The sequence below is a fragment of the Scyliorhinus canicula genome, chromosome 9 (genome assembly GCF_902713615.1).
Source record: "Scyliorhinus canicula chromosome 9, sScyCan1.1, whole genome shotgun sequence".
Taxonomy (NCBI): Eukaryota; Metazoa; Chordata; class Chondrichthyes; order Carcharhiniformes; family Scyliorhinidae; genus Scyliorhinus; species Scyliorhinus canicula.
In genome coordinates this window covers 141,649,704-141,671,382 of record NC_052154.1, presented here as the reverse complement: position 1 = coordinate 141,671,382, position 21,679 = coordinate 141,649,704, and the positions used below count along the sequence as shown (strand labels likewise).

The following is a 21,679-nucleotide window of genomic DNA, read 5'->3' as shown; positions in this document are numbered from 1 at the left end:
AAATTCCATGTTGCAGGAAGTGGGTTGCCAACAATAAATGATGCTGTGATTGCCCCAACTCTTCCAACAGAGGGGTTTGGTTTCTGTTCCATTCTCTGGGCCTTAGCCTGCTAGACCCAGCTATGAATTTATTTAGTGCTCACTCGTCTGGGGTACCTCAAAATAGAAGTATATATTTGTATTCTCCTTTTGGCCTCAACTTTCTCAGCTGCATCAACAAAACTCCAAAGCTGCTGGTCTTCAGATTGGGCCAGCAACAAATAAGACATTCCCACCGACCTCAATTGACTAACTCTCCCTCCTGCTGTGTCTGGATTGCTTCCTCCTGACAATGCCGTGGGCAAATGGGTCAAAATCCTGGAACTCCCTCCCTAACAGAACTCTGGGTATACTACATCATGTGCACTGCAGAGGTGCAACTTACCACCACCTTCTCAAGGGCAATTTGGGATGGGAAATAAAAATGATGACCTCGCCAGTGATGACCGCATCCCCTGAAATAATTTTTAAAATCCCACCTCCTGCCGAATGGGGACTCTGCTGCCTCAGAAAAATCTCTCCCTGCATTTTTATTGACTACTAAAAAGTCTCTCACTGTAAAATATATCCTAGCAGTTTTATTTGTGAGTATGCAAACTTACTTTTCACAATAGTTTAATTATTATATCGGCTGTTCATTTCAATTAATGGTTATGGGAGCCTTGAGAAAAACAGCATAGAATACAGAAGCACGTTACAATTTTGGGATCGGTAACACTGCACCAAGGCTTTTGTCATTCAAATTTGCTCAAGAACCAGCTTAGTCACCACCTCTGAGGTTTCCATGATCAAAATGAGGCATGAGCTGGCACAACAATTTTTATGACTGATTTAGAAATTTGTCAGCTTTGTCACAATAGGGCAATGATCTCCTTCCTCCTCCAGTAATAATCCACATAATTAACAAAGTTGTCTGTAAACATATTGATCATAGAATCATAGAATTTACAGTGCAGAAGGAGGTGATTAGGCCCATCAAGTCTGCACCAGCCCTTGGAAAGAGCACCCAACTTAAGCCCGCACCTTCACTATATCCCCATAACCCAACCTAACCTCTTTGGACACTAAGGACAATTTATCATGGCCATATCACCTAACCTGCATATTTGGACTGTGGGAGGAAACCAGAGCACCCGGAGGAAACTCACGCAGACACGGGGAGAATGTGCAAACTCCGCACAGTGACCCAAGCAGGAATCAAACCTGGGACCCTGGAGCTGTGAAGCAACAGTGCTAACCACTGTGCTACCATGCCGCTATACTCATACCTGAACTATGGGTATTAGTCTCTTTTATGGGCCATTTTTTAGAGATAATTTAGAATCTTTTATTTACTTTATCATAGACCTTGGCAAACAGCACTCCTCCACATAATACGAGCCACATGCTATGATATAAAATGTATCTGGTTCAAAAGGTGCTCACTTTCAGTGTGGTTTAAGCAAGACTGTCATCTTATCCGGGACCATTATTTCCCTATTCATGTTTCAAAACTGATGAAATGCAATGTTTAGTTCATACAATTTCCACGAAGCAAAAATTACATCAAATTAGTGAGTGTATTGTCGAAACTAAATTTGAAATGATGTAATTGACTTTTGCAGGAATGATTGTCCTTGTTATTTTATGGGTGCTGAATATTCACCTGGAGAAGTGGCAATTAGTTCCTCAGGAATCTGGTGAGCAGTAACTTCAATTTCCAATTCATCATGCAGCATTTATTTATATTGTAACTAAACACTTTTGACAACCAAAACATACTCACCTTCACTTGCTCTTGTCCAATAAACTAAAGGAAGATCTTCATCTCGTGAAATTACTGCTTACTTTTATCAGAAGCATATTGTCAGCATTCTCCATCACTCCACTGAACTGATAGGGATGTCAGGGGTCCGCATATCCATAGAATATTGCAGAAATCTGAAAGTTACTGTCAGTTCTTATACGTTTCTCCAGAGGGTGCAGTGTTGAGGTCACCACGGACCTGTATTCAATAGGAAATCTTTGAATTGAAGGGGACTTCCACTCTTAACACTATCAGGCTCACTGTAAAAACCTTCCAGGAAGTTGTACTTAGCTGACCTTGCTGAGCCTTACTGACCTTGAAAAGCTAATTTTAGTTTTGTGAAATATCAAATTTACAGGTCTGCACCCCCCTGAGACAGCTCCAAAGTGGTTATCCCCCTGAGGAAGTACATTAGAAATGCCAGCCTTACCCTTTCCTTTTTTCAGCAACGGCCCTCTCCCCACCCTCCCCATAAGCAGTGAGTCTTTCTCAGCACGTGTTTAATGCTGGCTGCCCGGTAATCGGTCAGCCAGGATGAAATCACAATTTGGGGCTAACTGTGGGCGGAAGCTCATTTTGCACCCGCTTCCAGGGTGCAAAATAAATCCAGGCCCAGACCTATGTGGGTAGCTTTATTTCAAGTCAATGCAAGGCCGTAGCTTCACCACTGACTGCAAAATCCAAGCAATATTTAATTTGCAAAGGTTCATTAAAATGACCACTGGGTAAGAGTCTCAAAGAATTTCCTTTTCAGGAGTGATTTCTATGAATGTTCCTCCCCTCCCCAATCCACCCCATCCTTGTCACACGTCCTCCAGGATTGAATTCAGACTTGGCCCAACAGAGCCGTCTCCAGATTCTTCTTCCCTCGATCCCATTTACATGCTTGTCCTTATTAAACACAGATGGCTGTATAAAATGTCCCTACCAACTGCCTGATGTGTGCTCTGGAGGGAGAAATATATCACCGTCAAGATACCTTCTTAAACTAAAAATCCTTAGTCCAGTTTTATCATGGTTGTGATTGCAAGGGACCATTTCAACTGGCTAATTCAGATCTTGTATTAATTGGTGAGAATTGTGATGCTCAATGAAAGGTGCATGACTTTGTTTACCATATGGGTGAATTAAAGATGGCTGTTATATGTTAAAACTGTGTAAGGTTTTTGTGTATACGTAAGAAATAAATATATTTTGTTCATCTCAAGGATTTTACTGATGGATTGAATAATGTAGCTGATCATTTTGATGCACCATGTAAACTTTTCCAATGCAGGTTGACGGAACATAATGCAAAGGATATTGTTTATTCAGCCTTAGCTAATTAAATTGGACAAGAAACATTTTCTGTTAAATATCTTAATATGTTTCTTGAAGAGAAGTTCAGAACCAGGATAGATTTATCAAAGAACTGCATGCTTGAAAGTGACATCTTTGTTAACATTTTCAGGATTTGTTCTGAAGGTATCATGCAGTTCCAGAATCAAAACCCTGGTAAGTTCCAGACCTGAGGCAAATAATGTTTATTCTGTGTTGAAAGATTAGATAATTACCAATAACGATCAAGGAGCCAATAATATATTTGGTATTTGACATTGTCTTACAAAGATTAATGTGAAAAACACACCTGTTTTTCAAAAATAATTTTCTATTCTGCTTCCAGGCATTTGTTTCATGAAAAGAAACATTGGTGAAATGTAATATAATTAATGCAGGTCCTCCCCCCCCCCCCCCCCCCCCCCCCCCCCCCCCCCCCCCCACCAGTTGGAGAACCAGTGGAAAATCTGTAACACTTCTGATGGACAGCCCCAACTAGATCCGCCACTTGATTGGTTGGCGTCGAGTCTTTCTCGGAATTCAGGACCCTAGAGCCAAACCTTCCTCCCGCTAAGAGCTGCAAGAGCTAATCAGAGGTTGACAGCTCTCCATTACAGGAAGCGCCGCCAGGAGCAATGGCTGCTGCTGGTAATGAACCTAGGAAGAGGCATAGGATCACCGAGGGACCAGGCTGCATTTGAGTATGGGCAAGATGAGGATTGCGGAGAGGAGGTCTTGAGAGATGGGGGACAGGTGTTGCCTTTTCAGTGGCTCTGCTGTAACTACGGCAATCAGTGCGGTTGCCCTCCTTTCTTTTGATATCTATATTCTAATGCTCAGAGCCGCAGGGTATCAAATGATACCACCACAAGGTTCAACCGGCTATCGATCAAAGAGCCAAACACCAGTTTAGTTAGTTCAAGGTCAAGGGTACTTTATTTACACACACAATCAGTCATGAAACATAAACACTACTAGTTAACTACACCTATCGACTAAGACAACCTGTACGTAACTTCAGACACCCAGCTTAGGTCAGAGGAACAGAGGCCGTTGTTCGATTCTGGATCTATCGAGACTGGAGAAGTATCTGCTGCTCAGCTAGGCTCATCCATCTGGTAGCGGGCGTTGAGATTGGACTTGCTTCTGGTGGTGCTGCGATTGGAGATAGTCGTTGCCGGGGTGCCAGGTCCAAAAGACGACAAACACATCTTATGGTTGGGGGGTTTTCGCGCTCTTTTGGGCGGTCCTTCAGTTTGGACCCCACTAATTGGGTGATGCCTGATCACTATGTTCGATTTCAAACCAATAAATGGGCAGGTGCCTGGATGGCTGGGCATGTCCCAAGCGGTCACTGACCTTGTTGTTTACGCTTCCCTAGTACAGGGAGTGGCGCTGAAATGTCTGGGACTGTACCGGTGGTTCAAGTACCAGTCCTTTGTCTTGGTGGAAATGGGCCATCAAATGTTAATCGGCCCATCAAAATGTTAATTGGTTGGAGTTTCAATACCATCTGGATTCCTTACTCCGCAAATATACATTTTCAGGCTTTGAGCCTGCCTGAATCTCGCTCTGTCCATTTTACCCAATATGCTTTGCAAACTTCTCTGTTCCTGGTTGTAAGTGGCCATCCCAGATGGCTACACAGGGATTGGAAGCAAGGGCGGATGATGGCTTTCAGCATCCACCCCCAAGCCTGGTGCTGGGTTTCTCGATCAGGCATTACGCGCCTTTTTGCCTGGCGACCTTCTGGAAACACGGAAGCTATGCCACTCACAGGTAATCCCTGAGTCACCATTAAATTCCAGAGCGCTCAAGGATCATTGATGGCAATGGAATTGATAATGACTCTACTTGACAATCTACTGTGAGCAGGTGAGTTCCCCCCATGGGACGGTTCCCACTTCCAATTTATCATGAGTGGTATTGCCACTGGTGGGTGACTGACCTGTGGCTTCTCCCACAATTCTCGCTATGACGGGTAGCATTAAATCCAGCCCATTATCATCAGCCTCAGCCATATATATGATAGCAGATGACAATATGAAATTTTGGATATTAATACATATTTGGTGGGATTTTCTGGCCTGCCCGGATGTGGTTCTTGGTGGTGGGAGGCAGCCTGCCACTTGCCAGTGGTGGAATCTTCTGATCCTGCCACTATCAGTCAGATTTCCTATTGATTCAGCCCCACACCACCAGCAAACTTGTGGCAGGGATGTGCCGGAAGATCTCGCCCATTGTGTTTCAGATTCCACCGTAAAAACCATGAAAGAAGCTTAGCGTAGTCAGCAAATTCATCTCAGATTTGACATTTGCTGTTACAAATAACAAAATAATGAATTTGTAATGTCGATTGGAAAATATTTTTTGAAGTTTAGAAGAAATGACCACATGCAAAGTCTTAATTTACCAGCCTTGATGAAGAGTCATCCAGACTTGAAACGTCAGCTGTCCTCTCTCCACAGATGCTAACAGACCTGTTGAGATTTTCCAGCATTTTCTGCTTTTGCTTCAGTTTTCGATATCTGCAGTAATTTGTTTTTACGTTAATTTATCTGTTTTCTTCAGAAATGCTGATTGACTTGCTGCATTTTTTCAGCATTTTGTTTTTATTTCAGTTTTCTGGCATGTGCAGTATTTTGCTTTTACTCAAAACAGAGATATTTCTATTGCCGTTTCCCTGCTTTTTCTTCTGCCCTTTAATATTTTTCAACTTTATTCTAAATATCTTTATCTATACAGATGTAGAATTGTACCATTTGATATGAGCAGCACTAATGCTCCGAAATTATTCTCTGTGTACTGAATAGGATCATGAACATTTTAGAAAGAATACCAGATGGCTCAAACTACAAGGTTGGAGTTCAGATTAAACCACAATTCAAGAGGACTAAGCTTAACCAATTTCTATAGACATCCAAAAGCAAAGTACGTTGCAGCTTTAAACTGTGGGTGGAATCTTACCAAGATTTGGTGAAGTGTCAGGTTCATACAGAAAACAGACGTGTAACTTTCCAGTTGCATAGACCAGGAGCGGGATTCTCTGTTCTCCGACGCTGATTTCGGAATCGGCAATCGGGCGGCGAATCCCTTTTTACTATGGAACCGGGGGGTGGTGCCTGTTTTTGCATGCTTCACCCCCTCCTAAACTACTTCATCCAGGAGCATGGTGCATGCCATTGGGACAGCCTCAGGACATCACCTAAGGACCTCCTCTGATGCTCAGCCCCCCATGAGCTGAGTTCCCTGGTCGGGAATCAGGTGTGGCGGCTGCGGACTGTGTCCAGCACCGCCACAGTCGGGCAAGAACCGTGCTGCTGGCTGGGAGAGCTGTGGCGACGGTTGGAGTGACTGTGGGACTGTTGGGGGGGTGGCCAGGAGGTGGCGAGGGGGTGTCCAGGGGGGCACTATCTGGCAGGTTGGGTCTGCATGCTGCCAGGCCATGTTGCATGGCGCGACTGCTGCAGGTCGTCGCCAGGCGCATGTGCAGCCACGGACCCGGCAATTCCCCACCCGTTTTTGTTGTGGAGGCCGTATGTTTTACGTGGCACGGCAGCTAGCCCCTCACCGGTCGGTGGATCGGTGCTGGGGCGCTGCCGGTTTCTTTTGTCGTAAAAAGTCATGGAAATTGGAGAATACAGCCCTAGTTTTCTCGCAGTCTTGAGCCTCTTACACACACAAATATGAGTGGACATTGACGTCACACCGGTGGGGCAGGGCCTCATAGAGCTGGGAATCACAATAATATTGTAGATATAAATGAAATAAAATCACTTCCAGGGCTTAATAGGCGTAAGCCCCCATCATGCAGGTATTGGGGGCTCTCTCTCCCCAACCTCGCCCCCCTCCCCGACAATTCTTATTGGAAACACCTCATTCCACCTTTCATTGCGTACCGCCAGCCCGCTGCTGACAAACCTCGCTGGCACCCTCCCACCCCACAAAATTCCTTGTCAGCATTGCAATCACCCACTAACACTGCAAAAGTATAACAAGCAGCCCCCCCCCCACCCCCTAACCCCGTGTCCGCAATCCTCCAACCCACCACACCTCAATGCACCTCTCCATAGGTCTCCCACTAGAGCCTGTCCCTGGCACTGCCCCTTGGCACAGGTTGGCACTGCCAGATTGGCACAGTGTCAACTTGGTAGTGCCAACCAGGGAAGTGCTAGGGCACATGCTGTTACATTGGCAAGGCTTGAATATTTAATGAGGGGGACCATTTGGCCGGGGGGAGGGGTGGGGGGGCTAATAATAATGAAATTCATTTAAATGTATCCAAATGATGTTCATGACTTTGTGGGCATGAATCTTGTGGCGTTGCCAGTAATGGGTGGGAACCTCATTTCCTGATTCTTGAGAGATTTTCCGCTTGTGCCTACTGCTGCCCTCAGTCCTTACTGTTTGAAAATATAAGTGTAATATCAATATATCTCAGGTGGAATACTCCATTTTCCCAGCTGCATGTTTCCCGACAGCACCCTGTGCGCTGGCAGTGGGATTCTGTACTCACGCCGCTTATCAATGGGCATTCCCATTGAAGTCACACCACGCCGCCGGGAAATGTGCAGGGAGTTGGGGGATGAAACTCGGTGTGCTGCCGGTAAGAGAATCCCAACAGCCGGAGAATTGCGGTCCTCATATTGCTCATGCAAAGAGGTAATATACTGGGCTGGATTCTCTGCCAGCGGGATGCTCCGTTTTGCCGGCAGCCCGGGGGTTTCCCGACCCCATGGGGTAGCCCCACAATGTCAAATGCCATTGAACAGCCGACATAACGGAGCATCCCACCGGCGGGGTGAAACAGAAATGTGATGCGGCAGGGCGGAGAATCCAGCCCACTGCTTGTGACTTGGAATGAAACATATCTCACAACTATACCAGTGAAAATGAAATAAAATCACATCTAGTATTCTTCTGGGAAATGAGCACGGAATGGTACTGCAGTGTACCAATGAAATCGACAGCTAGCTTTTTATTGCTGGAATGTTTTCTAGTTCATTTCAGGAACTGACCAGAATATATGTAGAGGATGTATTTAGTTCCATTATTTCGGAAGGCCCAATTATTCCGCACAGTTGTTTAAAATCTTGAAACCAGTGTTGCTAACATACTAATCTGAACTTTAATTGACCAATTGGTAAAGGTTTGTAGTTTTCTTACAAATCTTTTGCTATTCTCATACTTTCAACAATTTGTGACAATTTTTGCAATTCTGCACAAGGTATGCCTTTGATCCAGATGAGGTCAGATTGTGACAGACTACCACCAAAAAATGTTGCAAAAAGTTTTGGAACTGATTGTGAAAATCCTAACAGCGTGAAAAATCAATATAGGCATCCGCGTATTCTCCGGCTGTGGAGGCAGTCAGCCGTTGGCCGGCGGTGGGATCTTCTGACCTTGCCAATGTCTACGCGGTTTTGCATGCCCCACAACCTCCACCACTGGACAGAATTCACAACAGAGGACTACCACCTTCGGCCATATCATGGAAACATAGAATTTACAGTGCAGAAGGAGGCCATTCGGACCATCAAGTCTGCACCAGCCCTTGGAAAGAGCACCCTACTTAAGCCCATGCATATATCCTATCCCCATAACCCAGTAACCCCAACTAATCTTCTGCAGACGAAGGGCAATTTAACATGGCCAATCCACCTAACCTACACTTCTTTGGACAGTGGGAAGAAACCGGTACCCGGCGGAAACCCACGCAGACACGGGGAGAAAGTGCAAACTCCACACAGAGTGTCACCCGAAGCCGGAATTGGACCCTGGAGCTGTGAGACAACAGTGCTAACCATATGCTGCCATGCCGCCCCCAGCACGAAGGGCTGGAAAATTTCAGCAAGTGTCTGAAATCCGGCTGTTCAAAAACCTGTGATTTCCCAAAAATCTAACAATTTTAGAATGTGCCTTGCGTTTTAATCAAATAACGTAAAGAAAGTAACATCGCTGGACAATTCAACTAGGCATTGCATTGTCATTGATGCAGTGTGGTGCTGCTTTGCTGCTTGTGCATCAATCTATATTTTGGCTTGGTCTTGTCCTGAGCAAGTCAGTTTTGAAACACTCGACCTGTAATGCTAATTTCATAATGGACTAACAGGGCTACCGAACATCCCAAACGTAAATGATAAAGTGCTTTCTTCAGCAAAAAAGTGGGGCTGGATTCTCCGATGGAAACGCCAAAATCGGCACCAAACTGGTGAGGGGGTAGCAGCGGCGCCGGGTAAAACTCCCGATTCCCATGCCAAAATGCCGGAGAATGGCGAGGTCCGTGGCTGGAAGTGCCAAGTTGCTAAGCTGCCATTTTTCCCGTGGCGGGGATCAGGCCCAGGGTGTTCTGTGTGTGTGAGGTAGGGTGCACGGGGCTCAAGGCTTCCCTTATAGGTGTGTTGGGGCTTTGGGGGGGTGGGTTTGCAGTCAAGTCGGCGAGGGGGTTCGGGAGATTGGGATGCCATTTAAAAGGGAGTTTGGCTCTCATCCTGCACATGGGGAGTTCTGGCGAGTAGAGCTCCTCAGTGCAGGAAACAGGACTAAGTGCGGCCTCGGTGGAGCATTCTCCGGTGAGGCCCTGAATTCAAACAGAGTCCTGATAGATAGTGTGGTGTTTCTCGGCGCTACGAGCGCCCGGAAACACCCGGCTAAATCGCAAACTTCACGGGGCTGGGTTCCAATTTGGACAGATTGCGCCCCGTGTGTTCAAAACCATCAAGTAGCATTGCACCTGCTGGCTTCCGTTTATCCAAAGCTAGGTAATACTATTTCAATCGAAGTAAACATAGTTATTCACTATATTATTAACTCTTTTCCTAATCTACAGGTTCTCAATGTGGTCCTGACCAAATATACTTTAACTGCAGTGTTCCTGTGAGTGGCTTTGAGGCAAGTGTAGGAGCAGGGTGTAGAGATACCTGTGAAAATCTACTCTTAAACATTTCGTGCCCGGAATCCATGCCATGTCTGTCAGGATGTGTTTGCCCATCTGGGTAAGTGACCGTTATTTCAGCAAATCTAAATAAGCGATGCATGCCAAGAATGTATCTTAAACTGTAAGGCTAAAGACTATGCTAATTATGTTACAATAATTTTGTCTAAGGCTGATGGTATAGTGTGTGACACCCAATAAACCTGAAGTTATAACACAGTCAGCCTGCCAAGAAAGAGTTTCACCTGCATTCACAGGGCTCAGTTTACCAGATAGCTATATGTTAATATTCGGAATATTTGTTGGAATTCTCTCTTAAAATTGCAAAGGTTCAATATTAAATTTCAAATATACCAAATTCAATGTAGAGGTTTAGCACTTTTTAAACCAATGCTGTGTGTTGTATCTGAAATGATGAGGATCTGAAGGGCACCCTTATAACATGTCGTGTCTCTTTATTATTGGACTATGATTCTGCTTTAGTTTCATGATCTTCGGCCAAATCTTCTGAGGAGTGGTAGTCACTGTCAGAATGCCAATCTGTGATATTTACTTACCTTGCACATGATGAGGTGGTCTGCCTGAAATAAGTGGCTTGACTTTAACATGAATTAAATTTAACTTTATTTTCAAGATTATTAGAGGTTAATTTTTCAATATTCTAGCTTTTTTTCACTTTTACTCCTTGAATGTTTCTATCCAAGAGTTTTGGTAGAAAAATCATTCCTTTTTGCAATTAAAATTCTGCATATGGATATCCAGTAGGTATTCATCAATACTGTCTTTAAAAAAAGAGGCAAAATAATGAAAAGAATTATGTAAGGTAAGCTCATTTACAGGAACTGCAGACCAACCTCACCCACACAGCTATGTGCACAAAACATCTCAGGAAGCAGGCTACGTTAATTCAGGGAGGCAGTGACAGCATTGCACAAACCTTCATTTCAGGTCCTTCCAATGAAGGAGAATATCATTACAACCCTGCATTTTAATGCCTTATTAAAAGGTATGATAATAATTGTTCACTGGTGGGCAGCACAGTGTCACAGTGGTTAGCACTGCTGCCTCACGCTGCCAAGGATCCGGGTTCGATCCTCCATGTGGAGTTTTCACATTCTCCCCCAGTCTGCATGAGTCTCAGCCTTACAACCCAAAAGATATGCAAGGCAGGTGGATTGGCCACACTAAATTGCCCCATAATTGGGAAAAAAAGAATTGGGTACTCTAAATTTATTTTTAAAAAATACGGGCGAGATTCTTCGCAAATGCGGAGAATTGTAAAGGCTGCCGTGGGACAGGCTGTGACCCACGGCAGTCTTCACGCCCACTTCCGGGGCCGATTCTCCCCCCCGGGCGGGGCTAGGAGCGCGGCCCCGTGCGTCACGGCGGCGGGGCCTTGTCGATGGTTGTCAAGGCCGCACGTCAAGCGTCACGCCGGCTGACGCGGCTGATGACGTCAGCCGCACATGCGCAGGTTGGACAACGCCAACCCGCGCATGCGCAGTTGGCGTCTTTTCCCTCAGCCGCCCCGCAAGACGTGGCGGCTTGATCTTGCGGGACGGCGGAGGGAAAAGAGTGCGTCCGTTATGGACGCACGGCCCGTGATCGGTGGGCACCGATCGCGGGCCTATCCCCCCCTTCGCACGGCCGTGTTACTGCCGTGCCAATCAGGCCCCCAGATGCCCCAAATGGGCATCTGGTGCCCGTTTCACGACGGCAGCAAGCAGGTGTGTTTGCTGCCGTGTTGAAACGGGCGTGAAGGCCTGGCCGCTCGGCCCATCGGCCTCGGAGAATCGCGTGGCGTGGGTTGGGCGTGGGGGGAGGTGGGGAGAATAGCGTGAGGACGTGAAAAATGTCGGGAGGCCCTCCCGCTATTCTCCCACCCAGCGTGGGGGTGCGGAGAAACGCGCCCTACCTGTTCAGTAGGTTAAACAATACATTTGGGAAACTGGCAACATGACTCAAAATTATTTTTTGGAGTTTTTACCACTGGCTCTGTGCCTTGGCCATCACTTGTCCTGTAAGAGGTGAGTGCCATTTATTCTCCTTACAGTTTATTGATGAAACTGCTGGAAATGGCAATCACGCAGCATGGCTGGTGTTGTCATTTCTCTTACGTTTCTACCAAACTTATGGCAGGTAATTGAGAGAATTCTTTGAGAAATTAATGGAATTTGTATTCAATGCTGGACTAATCAAAACGATCTTGAAAGAATATTGATTGTGTAATGCATCATAAATTCACATATGTGACATTTGTGTTAGAATATTAGGCACCTGTTAGCATTTACAGTCATTCATGAACTTATTTCAAAGGGAGCACTGCTGATGGGTGTTGTGTTGGCAGTTGTAGTACAAGGTATGCACCAATAATTGCTTAAGAATCGCTAGGTTGTCTGTTGCTCCATTTTAATTAGAGTAACAGAACACGCATTATCAAATATTGAATCAAGGCATTTGGAGAGGGCCAGGAATTTAGCGTGACGTAGCTGTGGATCAAAATGTGCTCCTTTTACGGTCGCAAGGAGCAGAATGGACATGTAATACGGGTACTGTTCCACTGAGACTAGATGCCGTTTCTGGAATTGACACCAGTGATCCATGAACAAATTCTGTGATGGTCAATAGATTTATATATAGGGTTAGAGTAAGATACTGAAATAGGCACACATGTTTGGGAAATCTAGTGGGCTGGATTCTCCATTCAGGAAACTGTGGGCTGGATTCTCTGTTCCTGCGTCGAAGTGCTGACGCCAACGGAGGATCCGTGGTGTTCCATGATGGAAAAATCGGTGCCGCATCCGCACCGATTCCGCTACCGGTGAGGAGCCAGCAATTTTCCAATAGTTCCAATTTTGACGATATGAATACCGAAAGATTTGGGCAATACTTTTTGGTAGCAGAAAGGAATGCTTTTCTTTGATACAATCAACCTGTCAATGAATGATTTCTGTGCAATAACCTTTACATGGCAAACAAGTGATAAAGGAAAATATGTGATGATTAAATGCAAAGATTCCAGTCAGAATCGTTTCATCAAACTGAAGCACCAGTTAATTAAAATACCATAGACAACTGGAAATTGTAATTTTTCAGAATTTTATTAAAGAACTTCAGTATTTAATATAGTTGCAGTGCACAATCAGTTCATTGTGCAAAACAGTACTTGGTTGTGAGAAGGTATCACAGGTAACTGCCAACTCATCTCTCAAAAATCTCTATTCATTTTAGGAAAGTGTTCGGTAACAGAAGGGAAAAACAAATATTTCATGTTTAAGTTTCATGAGAACCAAATCAGACTTCAGCATCTTGAGAATTGCACTTGGCACTGCTCGTTAGCAAACAATGTTAACATTTAGAGAAAAAAAAGAACTGCAAGCCCAGTTAGTGAGAGAGACTGCAAAGTAAAATGTGTTAATCGAGATACTTAAAGACAAAAAGATAATTTTATGGTTATGTTTAATCATTTGATTGTGAGATATGATATAATCATATGATCAAGTAATTATATTTGAATGAATCAGGTAAAAGAGAGAGACGTCTATTTGCTTGAATACAGGCAGTCCACAGGCTGAAGACACCATTGGTTCCTGGAAAATGCGTCTTAAGTTGGAACGACACAAGCCGGACCCGATTTTTCCATTGGAACAAAGTTATAAATCGGGGATTGGTTTCTGAACCAAAAGGCCTGATACTCTATTTTCACCAAAATAACCCAGAATTTTGTACTCAATCAATTGTAAAAAAGTAATGTAGCAATGAATTATTGTAAAACATAAATTTTAAGAAAAGGTTTGGAAACCTAATGATCCACCAGGTCAAAACATGTCAGAACAGCAACTGCGCTCTTTAAGTCAGGGTGATGGGTAGTGCAGAACGTCAATGCGCATGCGTGAATGCTTGAACTTGTTTGCTGGTGTGGCATTGTAAAGTCGATGTAAATTCCAAACGGGGTCGTGATTCAGCAGACTTCAAACTAAGTCCGCTGTCGGGTACGTGAAACCGGTTGTTTCTTGATAGCTGCAGCCCTGAGAAACATCCTGCTATGCAATGGCACTTTGCTGTTATTTTTGGCCTTGAGGAGTTTCTCTCCACCGAGGCCGCAGCTCGCCAGCAGGAAAGGCTCCTCGCACATCAGGGTGCCATTTTGTCCGGAAGCACTGATCTCCCCCTCCTTGCTTTAACAACCCCCCCCCCCCCCCACCCCTTATCCTTGGGGAGGCCCCAGGAAATCCCCCATCCCTCCCATGTGGCAAGGTACCCCGGCCCGACCCCAGACTGCCAGGCTGGCAGCAGGGCCGGCCCAAGGCACCGGCAACTCGAGCAGTCGCCCGGGGCGCCATGTGCTAGGGGGCGCCAGAGACTCGGGTCCCGCGCATGCCCAGTTGGGCCGGTACCAACCAGCGCATGCGCGGTGGCCGCCCTCCCCCCTCCGTCCGCCGCTCTCGGGCCCGCCCCCCCCCCGCCTCCGCCTCGGGCTCCCCCCCCCCCCGCCTCCGCCTCCGCCCGGCCCGCCCCCCCCGGCCCCGCCCCTCCCGCCCCCCCCGCCCCGCCCCTCCGCCCCCCCCGCCATCTGGGCATCTGGGCATCCCCGGTGGCCTGGGAGACCCCACCAGGTGTCGTTCGACCTGGTTCACACTATTGTGGACCAGTACTGAACAGCACCCTGCGAGATTTCCCAGGATTGGCCGTTGAGTCCTGGGCGCCGGGTGAATCCAGCCTCTAGTATTTAAATATTCAGATCTGGATCTCATCCAGCGAGGGTGAGATCCAGAACGTGCCAGGCGGAGAAAGTCGGGACAAAGCATGTTTTCCCCCTGGGCAGCACGGTAGCACCGTTGCACTGTGGATAGCACAATTTCAATTTCAGGTTCAATTCTGGCTTGGGTCACTGTCTGTGCGGAGTCTGCACATCCTCCCCGTGTGTGCGTGGGTTTCCTCTGGGTGCTCCGGTTTCCTCCCATAGTCCAAAGATGTGCAGGTTAGGTGGATTGGCCATGATAAATTGCCCTTAGTGTCCAAAATTGCCCTTAGTGTTGGGTGGGGTTACTGGGTTATGGGGATAGGGTGGGTATGTTGACCTTGGGTAGGGTGCTCTTTCCAAGAGCCGGTGCAGACCCGATGGGCCGAATGGCCTCCTTCTGCACTGTAAATTCTATGATATCTATGATATCTATGTGCTGCTCTCATGCACCTCACCTGTAACCTACTATAATGTTCCCTCCACTCTCTCTCCTGCAATTCATGTGGAAGAGGCAAGACAAGGCCTTCTCACCCTCAATCAATGCTTTGCTGTCCTCCCTCCATATATTTCCACTAGAGGCTTTGTTCCAATGTTTAACCTCTTTTAACAAAATCAATCAAATTTTAATTAGGAAAGGCTCTGGGCAGGATTTTATATGCTCCCGGCAAACATGTTTCCAATGAGGGTTAGCAAATAAAATACAATGGATGCCTAGCTCACCATCTTCCCACCCAATCCCAAGTTCACCCCCATAACACAGTAGTTGGGTGGGTGCCAAAATCAGCAGCCCACCCGCCAAAAAAGATAAAAGTTAACATGCTTGGTGTGGGCAGGCAGGCGTGAGTGGTCAGCCCATTTTTTAAAAAATAGGAACATAGTGGGGTACTATTTTCAGCTGCCCTTTACAAATTGCGAGCAACCTACCTAAGATGGTACCCTCCCCCAACGTCCAATCCAACTGTTCTCCCAAACCCACTGCATTCTTCCCCCTCCCCCTCCCAAAGTTGGCCAGACACCCTCCCTTCCCAATGCCTGGACTAGCCTTCATTGGGTCTTGTTATTGTGACTAGCTGCAGTCCTGGTAGTGCCCAGTATTAAGCTCTTGGCACTGCCAGCACTGCTGGAGCCAGCAGCCAGTCGGTCCGAGGGCAGGACATCCTCCGCAGTGAGGGGCAGAAGTCCTGGTATTAGATCCTTTGCAACATATGTGGCTGTTAGGCGGACTTGCATGGAGCAGTTCGGCCTCAGCTGACATTCCTTCTTGGGGGCAAGTTGTCCACCCCTTCCTGTAAAATGTGCACCTCCGCCCTGTCCCCTGTCTTCTCCCTCTCTTTCTTTATCTCACTGGTTTTTATAAACAGGATATTTATATTTTCTAAAGTCAGTAAAATAGAGGTGAATAATTAGTTGGCTTCAAAATTCTCTATTTTCAATTTAGCTAATAGTTTATGTAACGTTGTAAGTTATATTTTTCATGAAGCTTATAAACCTTGAAAAAGCATGAGGTAGATTTGCATCTTCGTTATTTGGTCAATAATACAGCAGGGCTAACAACTTACCCTTTTACAGAAACTAACTGATTTTCATTCTGGGTATAAAATATTTGGAAAGTATTTTCAGCCATTTGGGGAGCAATGTTTTTCTAATGGCAATTATAGGTTATGGCCCATAACTTGCTAGTTCCTCAGCATTGATTTAGAGGGTACCCCAGTAATTTACTGGGGAATCCCACTAGGAGGTTCCCACTTAATAGTTTACCTGGCAATTGCTCAGAAGCGCTAACTTCCTCTGGAAAATTGTGCTGAATGGGAACCATCTGACAGAAGCGATTTAGATTATTATCTTTGGATGGTTTTGTCAGTTTTACCTCTGATAGATACTCTGAAAGGGTTAGAGGAAAAAAAATCACTTCCAACTCCAGAGTAACTGTTTTAAAAACCCAGTTCCAGCCTCGGACAAGACACCCCACACACACAACCCCACCAAGAGACACCCCACCACCTCACCTACCTGACACCCCGGTCCCTCCCCACCATACTCTGCCCAACCCCCCTCTTCCTGGTGTGACTCTCCTCCCCACTCCCCTCTCCCCTCCTGCGGACTGAGCCGCCCTCCGGGATTGACCCTCTCATCTGGTCCGACACCGCCTTCTTCCAGTTCTCTGAACTACCAACCTTTTAATTGTCCCCTTAAACAATTCCTCTAGGAAGGATGCTAGTGTGATAAAAATGGGTATCTTTTTCCTGTCTGCACCCCATTTACTCCATACTGATACAGCCGGGGGCACCATTTAATGCCCTGTCTCATCCGACCTGAATGAGGGGCTTTGGAATCCCAGTATGGCTAAGTCCGTCGAGAGTAGAAATCCACCGGAGATTGCCACTCTGAGGACGTTGTGTTTGCATCCCTGGTTTTAATCTAATTCTGGTCATAGGAATTTATAATGACAAAAAGTTGATTTAAAAGCGTGGCAAATGGATTAACAACAGGGTGTAAAGTTTTGTAGATAGGAGATGCATGCAAGCCGAAACAAAAAAAAAATGACATGGAATAATAGATATTAACAGATCTGTTGTGGTGGTTCTCATTGTCAGTCAGCAGATGGACAATTCTGTTGCCATTAGGTCAATGTATTATAATGTAGTTCAACTCCCACGGCATTAGGCACTGGTAAAAACATTTTGCTGACCTATTCTGTGGGCAGGGTTCTCTAGCCTCGTGTTTCTCAGTGGCGGGATGTGGCCCGCCCGCCTTGGCCGGAGATCCCGCAATTGTCAATGGGATTTCGCATTGAATCCATCCCATGCCACTGGGAAACCCACGGCGAGGGTGTGCCGTCGGTGGGACCGGAAGATCCCACTGCGTGAACAGCCTGGAAGATCTCTCCCATTCGATAGGAAAGTGAAGAAAAGTATTGGACAAATTCAAGAACTTCTTGGAATAAGTACCTATTCTCAGATGTGTTTGGCACATGGTTATTCAATATGATACAGTAAGAGAGGCCTCCGATAGGTTTTGCTTATTATTGAAGATAGTTTGTGCTCCACAGTTGGAGACATTAGAGACAGACTAACTTTTGTTTTATGAAAGCAATGCAGAACAGTGACCAAATTTAGTTCTTTTTTCCTCTGCCCTCCTCCAACAAATCGGGAATTAACTTGCTTCAAACTGCTGCCTAACAAAAATACAGAATCAATATAGTGAATCTAACTTGACAAATCTAACTTTAATTTTGGATTGTTCCTTCCTTTAAATTTGTGACTGTGTTAAATTATTTTGGTTTTTTTGCCTGAAACACATTACAAAATGGTACCAATGATTCATCCTTATTGAGATTTTTACCTTAGTGACAGTGTTACAGAGGTCTAATATTGATTGTGTATTTAAACATCCGGATATTTTGGCGTTCCACTTTAATATCATTTTAGATTAAGTAAGTTAAACTTAAGAACCTTTACACCCAAATTATTTCCATTGCTTGTACAACTGTTTCCCAAAATCTCAATATTTCATTTTTCTTCAGAGATTTTGTTAATTATATTATGCATTCCACTGTTCTATTGAAAGTGGAACAATGTTGTTTAAGATTCTACTCTCAGAATGCTCCAGGCTGGAATGGATAGATCCTTGTAAATTGACTTTGAGTTTTCTTATTATAAGTCTTCGCAATGGGGTAATAAAAGTTATTAGTGTCCCAGTAATTTAAGGAATATTCAATAGTATCTCAGTATCATCTCCAGTAAAAATAGATTTAATTTTTCACAAAAATGACTATAATTTGTCAGATAATCAAAACTTCCTAAATTGTGCTAACTATTACTGCTCACCCCTCTGCATGTTAACAAACATCTTCTTAACCTGATAATAAGAATTGGAACTGCAGCAGCTAATTTTCCAACAGATCTTCCACAGCTTCCATATGCACATTTCTTGGATCTAAGACCCAACACAGTTCTAAATCAGCCAGGAGATGAGCACTCCTCCAAAACCAATCACTGTCCCCCTTCCCCCCACCACTCCCATTGGCACAAAGCAGAGCTATTATGTGTACTTTGGCTTTCCCATTATGACTGCAATAACTATTCAATGCAAGATTATGATTGTTGTTTTTACAATTACTGAATAGTTGGGTGTGTGTGGAATAGCTTTCTTCACAATATTTTTGTCTCTAGTTTATGGTATTTGCACACCTGTACTGTTACTGGCAACTATTGGTGCTGTTTCTTAGATAATTTCGTTTTGTCACAATGGGATAGCATTTTCTGCTTTACAACATGAGTTGTGTCTAGAGTCCTTCATAGCTCTGAAGCATTATTTTCCAGACTTTGTGCACAGGTACAGCATAGCCAGCTTACTATAAATGAGTACATGGATCCTTGCCTGGAAAAAAAACTCCTTACTCCTCCACCTCTTTGAGAATGCTGAATGCCGTGCTCATTCTCCCTGTGTCTCCGTGGGTCTCACCCCCACAACCCAAAGATGTGTAGGTTAGGTGGATTGGCCACGCTAAATTGTCCCTTAATTGGAAAAAAATTAATAATTGGGTACTCTAAATTTATTTTTTTTAAAGCGAATGCTGAATGCATCAATTTAACAGATGGTCCAAGTATCCAGTCTTCTAAAGATGCAAATGCCATAAAATATACTTGAGGTTTTATATCCTCTATACGCATATCTTATATATGCTCCCATCTAAAAAAGAGAAAGTGGTTATTACATTGTCCTATGTTTTATTTTGTATGTAGTACACTTACACATTGAAATTGGGATAAAGTGAATTTAAAGGTTGGATTGTGAGGTAAAAGATGGTTATACTCTCGAAATGGAATGAAATGCAGCAGTGGTATTGGGGGTGCAATTCTCTGCAGCCGCCACTATGATCTGGAATCTCAATCGGGTGGGAAATCCTGCGTTGGTCGAAAAACAGGATCGGCGCCGGGCAGCAGACTGTCTCCAGTCTCTGCTCCTGCTTCGCTGGCCATTGAAGGTTACCCGCCCTGCGCTGGCAGGAACATGCAAAAAGCTGATATGCATCTATTAGAATGTGATTCATGGGCTGGAAGCCTGAATTACCACCTGAAACACCCTCCCCCCCTTAACCTCTGACCCCTACAGTGGGAAGCCTACCGGGCGGGCTTTGGCACAAGTATTGCCGAGTGCTATTCTGGTACGGTGGATCCCTCGGGGGCCAATTGCTCATGTGCCTCTCTGCTCCCAGGCTGCAGAGGGAGTGTCCCCCAAGGGTCTTGAGGGTTGGGTTGGCTCAGCCTGTGGGTAAGGGGTTGAGCCCGGGGCCCTTCCCCACAATGGGAGTACCATATCTAGACTGCCCCTTCCAACCCTGGGAAACCTGAAGATTACTCTTGGTGTGGTAATCTCAGGTAGCCCTCTGTTCAACAACATAATCCTGGTCTGACCTGTTAAACCTCTGAAGTGACCTTCTTATTCTGAACTGCTCTGCCTGGCAGCTGATGAGCAGACCAGAGAGTTCAGTTAAATTCGAGTCAGAAAGACTTTCCCATTCCTCACATTTTCTCCCACAGCCTAATGCTTTTAAAACAACTGCTTTTTGAAGTCAGAGCCTTCCTAAAAAGCCCACAAAATTTGGAAAGGCTTGAAATCCCCTAGGATCCTTTGTAATGCCTAGCATTCATTCAATTTCACAGTAAGTGGGCTTTATTCTCTGCAGCCCCATGCCAAAATCGCGGCCGACGCTGGGGCAGAGTACCCAGTTTCACGCTGTAATCGGGCCCGGCGCTAGTTTGGCGATTCTCCGGGAACCAAAAATCGGCGTGACCGCAGAGAACGCCATGTGACTGGGGGCCCATTGACATATGGCCGCCCAGCAATCCTCCGCTCTCCACCGGCTGAGCTCCCGACGGCGTGGAACTAACCACAATTATCGACAGCCTGTCGGGATGCTGCTGTGGCGGCTGCGGACTCAGTCCGTGGCCGCCCTGGTCGGGGGCGCGGGGGATCGGACCCCGGGGGAGGGCTTATAGGCGGCTGGGGTTAGATCCGTGTGGTTTGATGCTCGGGTGCGCGGCTGATCGGGGGGGGGGGGGGGGGGGTCTCCTTTCTGTGGTTGGCTCCACGGTCCGAGTCCGCCATGGAGCTCGGTGCGGCCACTGGAGGCGCATGCACAGACTCCAGACCGGAAGAGCCCGTATCCACAGCTAAAGCTGCAAGATTTACTCCGGAACCCTGCTAACCCCCTGCAGGGCATTGAATTAGCACAACCTGTTTCTCTGAATTTCTGGAGTAAAATGCCACTGTTTTTACGTTGGTGTGGGGACATAGTCCCAGTTTTGGAGAATCCAGCCCAATATCTTCAACCAGCTTTTTATTGACAGCCCAATGGTTTAAATATAGCAGGCTGGAGATTTGGTTATTTATCTTTCCCATCACACTTGAATGCATCTGAAGTATTTTCAATTGACCCTAACTGTAATGTTTATAAACATTGTTGTTCCGATTGACAGATGCTGGCCATTTCAAAGCAGTGAAGTGCTTTCACTTCCTTTTTCTAACTGCAGAAAGCACTTAGCATTGTCAGTGGGGTGGTGGTGGTGATGGGGGTGTGTTCAATATTTGCATTGTGGATGGGGAGGGGTGTCTGTTTCTGAATGCTGGGATCGGGCCCATTCAAAATTGTAGCCCAACAACAGTAAGTGCTGGAAAACCAACATGTTCGCCACTATTTATAATGTTTCCGAGAAAATATATGAGAATAACAGCTCAGTGACGCTCCTCGTGCTCACGGGACAGAGACACGATTATTGACTGGCTCGAGTACTTAGTGTTTGGAACAGAGAATCCTGCCCAGGAAGAATGAGAAGAGATGGGAAGAGCAGAACTA

The 21,679-nt window shown here is 45.7% G+C and overlaps 1 protein-coding gene across 1 annotated transcript in view; it reads left to right on the top strand.

Moving 5' to 3' along the window:
- LOC119970940 (otogelin-like) overlaps nt 1–21,679 on the top strand; it is a 323,755-nt gene that overhangs the window by 76,386 nt on the left and 225,690 nt on the right. Inside the window, 3 exon segments of the mRNA XM_038806051.1 lie at nt 1,644–1,718; nt 3,276–3,319; nt 9,972–10,137. Coding sequence (XP_038661979.1) covers nt 1,644–1,718; nt 3,276–3,319; nt 9,972–10,137 — 285 coding nt within the window.